The sequence below is a fragment of the Lytechinus variegatus genome, chromosome 2 (genome assembly GCF_018143015.1).
Source record: "Lytechinus variegatus isolate NC3 chromosome 2, Lvar_3.0, whole genome shotgun sequence".
Classification (NCBI taxonomy): domain Eukaryota; kingdom Metazoa; phylum Echinodermata; class Echinoidea; order Temnopleuroida; family Toxopneustidae; genus Lytechinus; species Lytechinus variegatus.
In genome coordinates this window covers 40,322,128-40,335,921 of record NC_054741.1, presented here as the reverse complement: position 1 = coordinate 40,335,921, position 13,794 = coordinate 40,322,128, and the positions used below count along the sequence as shown (strand labels likewise).

The 13,794-nt window shown below is 35.8% G+C and overlaps 1 protein-coding gene across 2 annotated transcripts in view; it reads left to right on the top strand.

Annotated features, from left to right (window-relative positions):
- The first annotated feature begins 1,162 nt into the window (after window positions 1-1,162).
- The window catches only part of LOC121408093, a 34,048-nt gene continuing 21,416 nt past the window's right edge, over window positions 1,163-13,794 (top strand). Inside the window, exons 1-6 of one of the 2 annotated variants that reach the window (XM_041599433.1) lie at window positions 1,163-1,600; window positions 3,836-3,968; window positions 5,019-5,172; window positions 5,519-5,595; window positions 12,014-12,110; window positions 12,455-12,537. In XM_041599433.1, the coding sequence (XP_041455367.1) occupies window positions 12,015-12,110; window positions 12,455-12,537 (179 nt within the window). In that variant the 5' untranslated portion in view covers window positions 1,163-1,600; window positions 3,836-3,968; window positions 5,019-5,172; window positions 5,519-5,595; window position 12,014. The remainder of the gene's footprint in view (window positions 1,601-3,835; window positions 3,969-5,018; window positions 5,173-5,518; window positions 5,596-12,013; window positions 12,111-12,454; window positions 12,538-13,794) is intronic. The other variant, XM_041599434.1, reaches the window with a different exon arrangement.

Sequence of the window (13,794 nt, the reverse complement as noted above, 5' to 3'; positions counted from 1 at the left end):
GCACAGTCACTAATACGCGCCGCTGTCTTCGCATCGTGCAGGCAATCTACGTGTATAGTGGCGGGCTGCTACATTGCGGTGCAGGGGTGTTCAACTTACATATCGTGAGCGCACTCAGGCTGCGTGTTTTCACTTCTTCTCCTTTTCTTGTCATTTTTCCTCGCATTACTTGTTTTTATAAATTTCCCTCTCACTTTCCTTGTTTTCTCACTCCCTTCAGTTTTGTAACTCTTCTTGATCACTTGCATTCATTGGCACACCCCCCGGTCAAAAATGGTACGGTCCTATCCAACATACACTCAAGTCGTCGCTGTACGAATAATGAAAACGTGCAAAATTCTTCACGCGCTGCGTTGCCTAGCTATGCGTGTGTACTGTGTACACACAATGCCTTCGGCTGAACCCGCCAAACTATAGTGACCAATTATTGCAAAAGCTTTTGCAAATGTGAAAAGTGACAGAGGTTTTTTTTATCCAATCAAAATAATTCTTAGGTATTCGCAATCTACAGCATTTTCTGCAAAATGTCTTTTTTTGATAGGGTCTATTGTGACGTATATATTTTTTTACAACAATGTGAAGTCGCACCAAACGTTTCGTTTCCTGCACTTGCCCATTGGCTCATGTACAAATGGATTTCCAAAATCATCGAGAAAGGTTCCAAAAACCTCAAAAGTGACAGAACTTAATTTGACTAAAATTAAATGAAAATCATATCATGTTCAAGGTGAGAATCTGCTCTATTCTATTCTGTTTTGATAGATCACCTTGTTGACGCGTTTGGGAGATATCTTAGCAAATCCGTCAAAAAAGGCGTATTTTTCTATTATTCTCCATAGGGAAATAATTTAACACGCTACGCACTGCAAAAAAGGAGCGCAAACAAATTGATATGTAGTAGTAGTAGTAGTATAGTAGTAGTATAGTAGTATAGGAGTAGGAGTAGTAGTAGTAGTAGTGGTAGTAGTAGTAGTAGCTTATTTTCAAAAATTTTCAAACTTTAATACTAAATGTTACCAGGGGAGTGAAACCACTCATCCAAGGTCCTTCGTTTCAAAAATACTTTTTTTCTACAAGCTTAGGCGGCGATTTGCGGTTTAGGTGCAATTTGCGGTTTAGGGCCTTAACATACGTCACACATGCACCGGATTCGCCGACCATATGGTTAAGACCCGCTACCGTACTGCATGCTATAGCTACAGCCCACACGGTGTACACCGGCCATGGAGCAATGAATCAAACCGACATCTATCAGTACTCAGACGTAGACAGAGCTACCTGTGATATTATTTAAACACACTTCAAATTGACAGACTAGACCGAGTTAAAGACTCGAACTGAAGCCCGCAGCCAAGCCCAACTTCCAAAGCGAGCCGGCCGGAAGCTGGGGCAATCGAAGTTGCAAAATGCCGGTGCACAACACAGCAGGAGGTTCCTCGATCTTCTTTGCAAAAGTTCCAGACTTCAGTCTCCTCTGCTCAGTTGTGTGTCGGATTAAAAATTGTAATGTTACTAGTCCACGTTCTTTGCAAGGCATTCATATTTCCAGGGATACAAATGAAGTTGGCCAGGCTAACTCCAGGCCTATTCTGAAGTGCAGGTAATGATAAATCCAACAGATAGGGCTATCTGAGTCCTGGCTGGGTTCGAGCTCCAGCTAGCTTGAGCCCAGGGACTCGTCCGTGTACGTAATTAGGCAGTGGGTACTCTCCGATATGGGGTAGAAAGGGGTAGCAATAGCACCCCAAATAAAAGGGGAAAAATCAATTGTGCGTTTACCTCAATTATATGGATGAAGGTCTATCGTGACACAGAATTTTGACACTGACAGTGACATCGAGGCACAAACTGGAGCCTCAAAGTCAAAAAAAGGAAAAGTTCTGTCTTGTTGGTGATTGTTCTTTCAAAATTGAAAACAAATTGGACGATCGATTCTGAGAACAAACGCCATATGGAGGTCTATAACTTTTCCCTTTTTTGAGGGCAATATAGACCTTCATCCATTAATCGAGGTAGGTCTAAGTCAAGTGCATAATTTATTTTTCCCCAATTTAAGCGGGCCTGAGCTCCCAGGGTTAACGTTGCCGTTGGGCCTAACAATAACTGTTACAAATGTAGGCCTAGATTCAAATTCTGGTGTGTGTTTTTTCGACACAACAGTCAACAAACTAACATTTAGAGCCCTAAAATAAAACTTCAGTTGTTCGCTTAACTGTGTTGGCTTCTGAAAGTAAAAATGTCATAAAATATTAAATGATAGATCTAGTTCGAATTAGACTCTAAAATAAATCCCCAGAAACGACAGATCTAGATCTATTCCTGTCTATTAAGTTTAAGATAAATTCCAGTTCTGGTAACGATCTCAAAATGACTTTTTACAGAATCTAATATATTATGGCCACCCAAGTGTCTGTATGAATAAAAAATATGTGCCAAAGGATTCTGGAAAGAAATTTTGTAATTGCTGAGAAATAAGTGCGGATTCGGTCACTTCCGTCGGGTCTTTATTCCAGCAATTATAATACACTGCCCCACGTGTGCCTATCTGTGTTGGTGATCTTCAGTGTAAACATTTTTCAGCGTAGATTTCAAGATTTCACAAAGTTCAGTTTATGTAACTGTACCAGATCTAGATCCTCGATGATATACTGACAAGCCTGGTTTTATAGACTTTCTCATGAAATCAGTGTTTACTGCAACTACTGGCATTTCTCTTCAATGTTAACGATAGAAACTGTTGGGACTGTGTTTAGCTTGCCAGAGGAGCTGTGGTCTAGTGTGGAAGCATGTCACATTGATAGACCATCAACTCGGCTGCCAGAAAAATGTGAAGATACCTCTAAACATAACTAAATGAATCACTCAAAATATGCAAAAATACTTGGGGCCAACTCACGCATTGACATTTGTGCACATGCCCAACAGCACGATCTAGCGCCCATGGGAGTAGCTATTATTAGTGTGAACTAAGTTAGGGTATCTCACTAAACATAGGGGCCTTAAGTTATCGTGAAAATAGTCACTCCTCTTCTTGTGTGTGTGTGTGCACTACAAAGTCAGTGGGAGAGGAAAAAAGTTACCAGCGCTGATGAAATAAACAGCAGTGAATGGACTGGTGACTTAAATCAAGATAATGCCAACTTGGCCTAGATCTAACTTGTTGGGTCTATCTCACGTTGGACCACAGATCAGTCTATATTTCTCTCTAACGTTAGACCTATGACTAGCGATAGATCTACAACTTCACCACAGTCTATCTAGATTAGGTCTAACGTTAGATCTAACTAGAGTCGAGTAAAGTAGATTTGATCACCCTGTAATTGTCAAGATCCTCACTTTTAAGTTAGACCAAATACAGTCTAGATCTAGTCTTATCATGATAGAAATGTCAGACTCTAACTTAGTGTATTGACGACAGTTTATACTTAAGTTATAAGTTAGACTGGCGAAAGTGACAGTTGGAGAAAACTGATTAGGGTCTACACTCTACATGATGTCTAGATCTATAAAACAAAACTGAAATTCATAAACAAAGTTGATTGTAAACCATGTTTAGACATAAGGAACTTTATAGTCAATCATAATAAACCAACATTATTAATTTCAGACCCAAAATAGTCTTGGTCTGAAAGTCATTGTCAAAGGATTGCTTTCATTTTGTTTCCATACTCACCTGTGTCCTACATACCGTACACGTACCAGAGAGAGAAGAGAATAAAGGAGGTGATAAAAAAGCATTAGGCCCCTAGATCTACTTTCTTGTACATTCTGCTCACAATGCTAGTAAGCTAATTTCTTTCTTTTTTAAAATCTTTTTCCCCTTTTTTTTACTAAGGGAACTGATATTTACAGAATCTAATGTCTTGGCCTCACCATCACTACAAGATGATTGCATTTATGTGATTATCACTTTCGAGTTCTGGCAATCAGGCAAGCTCCAAGAAAGATGTCAGAAGATGAACTTACAGGTAGATCTACACATAATTTCTAAGCTTAGATTATGATTATGATTAAAAAAAAGTAAGGTGTTCTTGAAGAATGCATGGTTGACTTTTAGGTTTGGAGTGCTGGCCCAAGTGTGAGCAACTGTCACCAAGTCTCAATAAGTAGATTCACAAAGAAGTAGCTTCAGTTCCCTGCCGTTTCACTGAGGTAGCGGGTAATCAATTCACAATTTTTAATGTTGCTGCCACAAAAAAGAGGGGGGCGCCTCACTGAAGCGTCTCCTGTTACAAGCTAAGACTCAAAGGGCGTGGCCGAAGTTTAGATGATATCCTCATTTATAAGAGCTAACTGTAAATCATAACCAATGCTTGCGTGTAACAGTAACTATTCTTGATTTCATTATTCATCATAATACAACACCACAGTAGTGATTATTCATAATATGTTTAAACAGCAATATATTTTATCCACTGCAAATGAGGACAAATTAAAATAAAACAGCGAATTACGATTTTGATATTCAGAATACACATCTGAAACAGCATTTTGTATCATCGCTCTCTATCAGGTCTATCATTCAGTGACATTGGACGAAATATAAGGGTATAATTCAACTAACATTTCAAATTGACTTGTGAATACAGGCCAAAAGGAAGACACAGCTAGGTCCTCTCCAAACGTCAAAATGTACAGTGCTCACAGTGCTTGCCCAAGCTATACAAGTAAGGCAACACTTCACACTATATCCTCCTCCACACATCAGCTCACACACTTCCATTCATAATCGCTCAAGTCAACACATTTTTTATATAGAGGTTAATTTGCATATCAAGCCAAATTGTTGCTCCGAAGTTGGGCTATCAACAAAGGAAATAAAGAATGCTAATAGGTTAACTAGCAAAAAAGCTGAGAGATATCTGTCAAAGAAAGAAATGAGTCACAACTGACACTGCATGTTTGCCCTTGTTCAGCATCACTTTATAAAGTAAAATGTTACAAGTCAAGTCTCATCTTATAATGATTATTTTACAATAATTCTTGGCATAATTTCCTATGTTGAATTCTATCTCTAGGTAGGTAATCCTATCCGGGTGATCCCAGCAGTGTTTCAAGCCTGCTTTACATATACAATTAAGGCTAAGCTGGCTCCTTTGTGGAATAAAGTTGGAGAGTATTACATCCAGGGCAGGGATTTCATCACCAGTACTGGAATACTTGGTGCTATCAGTGAGTATCAAACTGACTCCTAAATAATAGAAAGAAAATGCAAATATAAGCCAGCCACATAAGAATGAGCATCAACAAGTCTTTTTTTGTTTTGAAAAAGGCATTTATTTAGTTTTGTAAATTCTTAATGGCGTTATCTGAAAATTAGGAGGGATTGTCACAACTGAGGTTAAATCTGATATTGTTAAGACACATCTACAAATCTGAAACTGACACAACTATGGAATTAAGTCATATATTGAGAAAAGGAGAATTTGTTAATGATATTGACGGGTGATATTGTGAAATTGATTCTTGTCTATTAAGAGAAGTATTGATCAAAATCATCTAAACGTTTTCTTGATAGACCTTGAAACGAATGTAACAGATGATGAAATATGCTTTGCAGTTAAGCCTCTAACCGTCAAGATGCCGCATTGTACAGTAAGTCTTGTGAATTGTCATTTATTTAATCTTATCATTGTTAAATCTTATGAAGATATGAAACTCTTTCTCAAGCTGGTAAATAATTCTTTGTCAATTTGATATTGTAGGACTTTTACATTTTGGTTACAGTTGAAATAAGACTAAAATGAGGGAATATATCTTACATTCAAACAATGTTTTGAACAATATAACAAAATTGTACATTTTTTACAGTTAATATATTAAAGGTCAAGTCCACCTCAGAAAATTGTTGATTTGAATCAATAGAGAAAAAATCGGACAAGCACAATGCTGAAAATGTCATCAAAATCGTATGTAAAATAAGAAAGTTATGACATTTCAAAGTTTCGCTTATTTTTTAACAAAATAGTTATAAGAACGAGCCAGTTGCATCCAAATGAGAGAGTCAATGATGTCACTCACTCACTATTTCTTTTGTTTTTTAATGTTTGAATTATACAATAGTTCAATTTTACAAATTTGACGATTAGGACCTACTTGCCTGAAGCACAAAATGTTAGAATAATGGAATTCTATGTGTTCAGGGAGGAATGAAACTTCATTTCACATGACAATGATGAGAAAATAAAAATAGTTCATATTTCATTTAATAAAATACAAAAGAAATAGTGAATGATGTCATCAGTTCCTCATTTGCATACCGACCGAGATGTGCATATAACTGTTTTGTGAAATGAAGCGAAACTTTAAAATGCCATAACTTTCTTATTTTACATGCGATTTTGATGAAATTTTCAGTGTAATTTTTATTGAATTTTTCTCTTTTTATTCAAATCAAGTTTTTATTGGGGTGGACTTGTCCTTTAAAGGGGAAATTGCATGTTCTTTTTACTTTATTGCAAATGAAGCAAATAACATACATGTAATTGGTCAAAAAGAAGAACAAATCTTGTGGTATAGAGAATGTCTATGAAGAAATAATGACAACAACTATCTATTACTTTAGAATTATGGGTTCTGGAATAATTACCCAGATATTGTTTTTTTTCTCTTGTTAAATATAATTTCTATCAAACAGCTGCAAGATTTTGGTGTGTGTCCTTCTATTATCAATCATTTCCTGATGGATATCAATTACATGATCTCAGAATATGGTGTAGATGATAAGTGGTGCTATGTACTCCCAAGGTGAAGATATTAAAAACAATTTGTGTAATGAATTCAAATTCACAAGTTAATTGTGAAATGCATGTTTGATTTGATTTGATTTGATTTATTTTTCTCTTCTGCATAATTTACATTCATATCGATTCGTATAAAAGCTTTTTTTATAATGTAACTACAATATACAAATAATGAATGTTCTTTTTAATTGTGCAATGGACAGAATACTTCATGAGGTGAAAGATGAAACATTCATTATTTGGTTTATATGACACCTAAAAATAGAATCCTTTGTAAATTAAATTTGTGAATTTCAATGCAAAATATGCTCATACAGTGTGAGCTCGGTCTCTTGATTATCATGTGCATACAACATGCGCATTGCAAACACGAGTGGTGTCTGTAGCTGTAGTCTGGTTGTGCACCTGCAATGGACAAAATCAAATGGATCCAAAATTGCACGGTTTAAGACGTCATTGTATAATGGTCTGAATTATCAATATCGACCGACCAATCAAATGACAAGGATCTATCTAGATGTCATATAAAAAGTAATATTGTTTACTGTTTTTGCATGAATCATAGTTAAAGGTTACCAAAAAATATTCAACACAAAAAATACCCGGTAATACAATTCCAAAATATTACAACATTTACAATTAGCAGGAGAAGGATTGTCATAAGGAGATTGCTTGTGGAAAAATGACAACCTCACATTCAAGCTCATTGAATTGAATAATACTATACAGCAGGGTGGGTATATTTTAATACAAAAAAACATCAGCTCATAATGAAGATAGAAATGATAAGGATAAAGATGATGGTGACAATGATGAAGATGAAAACTATATATAGAGATGATGGTGGTCATGATAGAGATAAAGGTGATAATTAAATGAAGAGAAGAATGATTGCAAGATAAACTGAAATGTTGATACAGACAATTTCAAATATTCTGCTGGTAGTTGTTACTAAATGAGGTAAACCATATAAAAGCACAAGTTTAATCAACAATCACGTTATATGCATCCATATCCGTTATTCAAGTGATTTATACTTTGCTTTTTGGTGGGTGAGTTGATATTTATGTCCAGTGTTTTCACATCTAATGAAGATATTCCTTGTTTTCTTGCCTGAACGAAGTTTGGCAGAGACCTCATCACTTTTACTGTTAGTCTGTTCCAAAACATTAAAGTTTTTGATCACCTTTCTCCCATTTCTTTACATGTGCATCAATTATGTTCATATATATATGATCACTGGGTAATACCACATGTGACCCCCTGAGAATGATGGCGGATTTCATCAGGAAAATGAAAAAAAGAAACCGGAAAAAGAGAAAAGAGAAGGAAAAGAAGAAAGTAAATTAAAAAGGGAAAGAGCACCTAACAAGGTGGATATGTGCGCAATATAAATATCCTATATTATTATTATTATTATTAAAGAAAGAACATAAGTAGGGAAAATAGAAGGAAAGCGGGAAAAGGAGAGAAGAACATTGGAGGAAGTACAAAATATCATAGCATGATTAGCAAGAGAGAGATATAAAATCAAAAGGTATGACAGAATGGCAGAAAATGGGAGAAAGAGGCAATAAGAAATGAAAGTAGAGCCTAAAGCTAAATTGGAAAATCAAAATATGAAGAAAAGAACTTGAGAACACGATTGGGCTGAAAAGGATTGAAATATATAAAGAACGGGTAGAAAGGTGGATGGCGTCTATTATAAGCTTGCCAATATTATGCAATAATGGTCGCAATTAGGACAAAATATCATTAGCCAAGGCTATATCCTAACCTAAGTAATCTTTACGCTGGCTAGATTTACTGTAAAGAGCCTCTTAATATTTACTTTGGCTAAATTTCCATAGCTGTACTATCACATAACTAGAATATAATTTCAAAGTTATTTGAAAAGGCCAAAATTTTCTGGCTTGCTTCGCTCACTAACGACTTTACAAATTTCTCACATTTGCTTTGTTGTGCTGCCTTAAAATATTTTGTTTTCTTGTCTGCAACTGCGTTGAAATTAATATATGTTGTGTATGTATCCGTGATTTGATAAAAAAAAGTGGCCATCTGCAATGTTTAAAAATATCACAAGATTCCTGGGGCTTTGCCCCAGACCAGTGGCGGCACCAAGTGGGTAAGCACAGGGGGGCATTTGCCCCAGTGATTTTCCCCCCTCCACCCCCCCCCCGAAATTTTGAAATAAGTACATGTACAATAAATGTTATCATAAACATCCTACTAAAGTTGCAAAGTGCTCCAAAACAGCATTTTCGTTCTTTTAACTTTGATGATTTCCTCATCCATTTACTGTTAGCTCCCAACAATTTTTGTTCAGGCCATTCTACATGTATGAAATTAAAAGTGTCGCTCACGCTACGCACTCGCATTTACTGTTGATTAGAGTTTTAATTATTCGTTTTAGCAAGATACACATGCTGCATATTCATAATTTTCATTACAAAAAATTTTTCCATCAATTGATTAATTATATTGCCATCCAATTAATGATTACAAAAATTGCTTAGAACGGTCGGTTATAATCTTAGAAATTCTAAGCTTGCGATCGCGTAATTAATTTCACGAGATGTCATCTTCATGACCCAATGCAAACAGCTAGTCCTTAACAGGTCCCTTTTTTCAGTCAATTGGGTCTACATTGAAAAAAATCAGCTCGATTTTGTGAAATAGGCAAAATATTTGTGTGTTGTCCCCCCCCCATGACTTACCTCCTCCTAGGTGAAAAATCCTGGTGCTGCCATTACCCTGGACCCGATCCACATAGCACTGGCCTGTAAAAGATCTACAAGCGAGAACAAATAAGAAAAGATGAAAGAAAAGGAAAGGAAAGAAAGATGTAAGATAAATCAGGCAAGACTTGTGAAATCATGAACCATAAAATTATAGTGTTATGTTCATTTTTCATTGTTATTATTCATTATTATTGATTTTCTTAATATTTCAATAACTGTAATGTTATTGTAATTATTTATCATTATTTTTGTTACGATTTTCATTATATTATCATCATTATTTTTGTTTTCATAATTATGTATAATTATTATATTTTCATTACTGTAAATTTTGTTGATCTCATTGTTATCATTGTGCTTAATAATTGCTACTAGCATTGTTTTATCATAATTGGTCATCATATTACTTTATTATCATTGTTTATATATCTTTTTTATACCCCCACCAAACGAAGTTTGAAGGGGGTATATAGGAATCAGCGTAAGGTCGGTTGGTCGGTCCGTTGCAAATCTTGCACAGCAAACTAGCTACTTCCTCAGTTTTTAACCAATTCTCATGAAACTTAGAACACATATTCGTATTGGGATGAAGATATGCAAGACATATTTTTCGCATGTGTCGGGCATTTTGTTGCCAAGGTAACAGTATATTTTTCAATAACAAGGTAAAATCTTGCATTTCAAAGTACTGTACTTCAGTTTTTAACCAATTCTCATGAACTTTGATGTGCAAGACATTCAGAGACTCCAACCCCAAGCACCTTCTGATCTGGAGATTCTCCCACCTGGATCCTTTAGCAAACTGGAGACCCCAACTTGACACGCAAAATACACAGACAATTTGGCAAACACATTGGTATTGATGTGCAAGACATTATTCAGAGAATCCAACCCCAAGCACCTTCTGATGTGGAGATTCTCCAGCACGAAGTTCTTTGCGGCCAGGGTCCGCTGAAAGGGCCCAGGAAGCTGTAAGGTTCTAGATGCTCTTTTGTGCTATCTCAGGCTAATCTTTCATTACATAATGGAACCAGTGGCCTAATGAGGAGGCTTAAAATGGCTATCATTTATAATTTATTTTAAGAATAATAGGTCGAAAGCGAACAAAAATTTCGACATTTTTATTTCAAAAATATGAATTTGTGATAGAATTTGACATGATATTAAAAAAGTGATATCATATTTCACCCTTTTCTCTCTTTTTTTTCTTGGTCATGAATTTCTTTTTTGCCTTTGGATGGCACTCTGCGTTTTATTAGCAAAGTCTTTGGTATGCAACATATAGGCCATATAGGATGCCCTATAGGAGAGATGATGCAACTAGCAGCTTTGACACTCTACTTAATTTGAATATCTCTAGCTTGGATATGAAAATTTGATTCCAGTTCTTAAAATGGTGTTTGGGGCAGAAGAAATATCATTTTAAGCTTGATGAAATACATCTTAAACGGGAGACACAGGGACTGGGCTGGAGTAATTAAATCTCAAGCGGGAGAACAGGAGATTTTGCGAAAATGGGATTTCAGCAGAAGATCTCCTGCTAAATGCGGGAGAGTTGGAGTCTCTGCATATATTTGGGTGTGTGTTAGTAGTCATGTTGCCATGGTAACGACATGGCAAAAATATGGTTTAAAAAGTTGCAGTTTTAATTACTTCATCAATTTTCAACCATTTCTCATGAAATTTGGCTCACTCATTGATTTTGAAGCAAGACATTTTTTGTCTATGTGTTGGAAACGAAAATAACAACGGAGGGGGTAATGACTTAAACGAGATAAAGTCATTACCCCCTCTGTTCTTATTTTTGTTATCTTACTGTTATCCTTCTGTTCGCTGCACTCAACCCCTCTGTTGTTATTTTTTGTTATCTTACTGTAATCCTTCTGTTCTGTACCCTTTGTTACCCTTTATTTACTTTGTTGTTATTACGATTTTATCTTATGGTTTTGTTCCATTATGTTTGTTTCAATATATTATAGGCCTGATGAAGGCCCTACTGGCTGAGAGCTAGCATAAAATGAGATACCTTAAAGGCTACGTCTAGCGTCAATGCCTGGATTATTTTACGCCTATACATGGAACATGACGCGCTGCAACACTCTTGCAAAGAGCCCTCTTCCTTTACATATATATATATATATATATGATACCTGCACACCTAGTCGACACACTGCCAGACACCGGAATAATAGTATTACCTACACAAGACTTACTACTCCTCCAGATGAACAAAATCCAAAGTTAATTTTAATGCTGGCCTGTTGAAGGCCCTACTGGCCGAAAGCTAGCCAAATAAAAGAGATACTTGGAAGCTACGTCTTGCATCATTGCTTGAATTATTTACACCTATATATATATATATATATATATATATATATATATATGTATAAAATATGCATGTGAGGGTGAGATTGTGTTGTGCGTTCAAACGCTTTTGTATTGTTGATTTATATCTCATGATTTTGCCCCCCCCCCAATCTGCAAAAAGGATCAACATGCCTGACAGTGATTAATTACCTCATTTTACAGTATGAAGAAAGGGAAAGTAGTCGGTCTCATGCATCATATACCAGCCTCCAGTCCATTCAAATCATATGCTGATCTAAGGAAGTACTGGAAAAACAATGTAAGTCCATTCTGTTCCTCTGTATCACATTGTAGTCTGTTACAATGCATTATAGAATATATATATCTCGTCGTTTTGTAATAAGCAAAACTCAAGTTTCACGTTCATTTTTTTTCTGTTCATATTGAAATACCAAAATCATCATAGAATAACTCTAGAATAATTGAAATTCCAGATGAAATCAGAGCCTGTATTACAATTCACAAAATTTTGTAGTATGTGATGTAATTTTAATTGTAAACATCTGTACAAGTACATTAAAAAAAAAAATGTTTGTTATTGCATATATTAGCCTAAGTTTTGTAAAAGCTTCAATTTTGTTCTGGTGATTGTGAATATTGCAGTATGGATATAGATTACCAGAGAATGGAGAGGGAATAGTCTACATCAACATCTTCTTTCCTGCAATACCACATACCATATTCACGTATCCTTTATGATTGATAGAATGTATAAAGTTTATTTATAAAAATATGCATCACAGACAAGGATTATATTGAATATTCTGATAAGGTCTTCAAGTTATAATGCCTTCTTCCCCCCTGAACAAAGTTCGATGGAGACATAGTAATCGCTTTTCCTACTTTACAAACGTTAAATTTTTTGTTTAACTAGCTCGCATTTCTTTACTTCTGCATCAATTGTTTTTATACTCAGTCCAAATAGTCCTTGGGTAATACTACGTTTGTGGTAATGAAGATAATTAGGTCAAAGGTCATCTAGGGGTCAATAGGTCAAATGATGGGAGGCCATCTGTCCATCCGTTAACTTTTCTTTGTAAATGTGATAACTTCAGTTTGACTTAACCTAGGCTCCCCCCCCCAATTCATTTATTTTGGTAAGTATGATACTAGCATGGATCCCAGGAAGCCTATTGATTTTGCGGTCAAAGGTCAAGGTCACAGTGACGCGTTTTCATCTTTTCCTTCTGAAGTCTTTGCAAGAACCATCTTTCGTGTCGCCCTTTTATTATGATGCGACATGTGAAACGCATTTTAAATGAATTACCTGCAAATAGTAAACTTGAGATGGGCAACACGAAAGACGGTCCTTGGAAAGACCCTTTCGTGAAATCCAAAATGGCCGCCAAACCACCCCCCCCTGACAGTTTTGGCCACAACTTCTTTATTTGGTGGTCCTTTCTCTGGTACTTATCTCTATTCATATGTTTTTTGGAACATGCAATTTGTTTTCCTAAAAGTAGTACTTAATGTATGAACCATTATATGTGGAGTTAAAAGGTGATTTTATCTAAATTAATCAATTGAATTTTTTAGAGCCTGTCAGCCAAAACAATAAGTTTCATCATCTCGTGGTTATTGGATATTAGACAATACGAGTTCAACAAGCAGCTTCACTATATAGCTATATTGCTTTTATTCCTCTACCTGTGGTTTTACGGATATTTGCAAAATATATCTTTAAAAAGATATGTCATTTATCCATTGGGGCTGTACGTACTGCACTTCATACATGATATGGCCATGCAATGACCACCATGACATACGACATGGTTGTATACTATAGTGTCATAGAAATGAGCTCTTAATTAGATTACTCAAAAATTAAAGTTTTTAGCTCATCCGGCCCGAAGGGCAAGATGAGCTTATGCCGTGGTGTCCGTTGTCTGTCGTCCGTCCACAATTTCAAAATGCTACTACTTCGCCATTTCAAGTCCAATTTC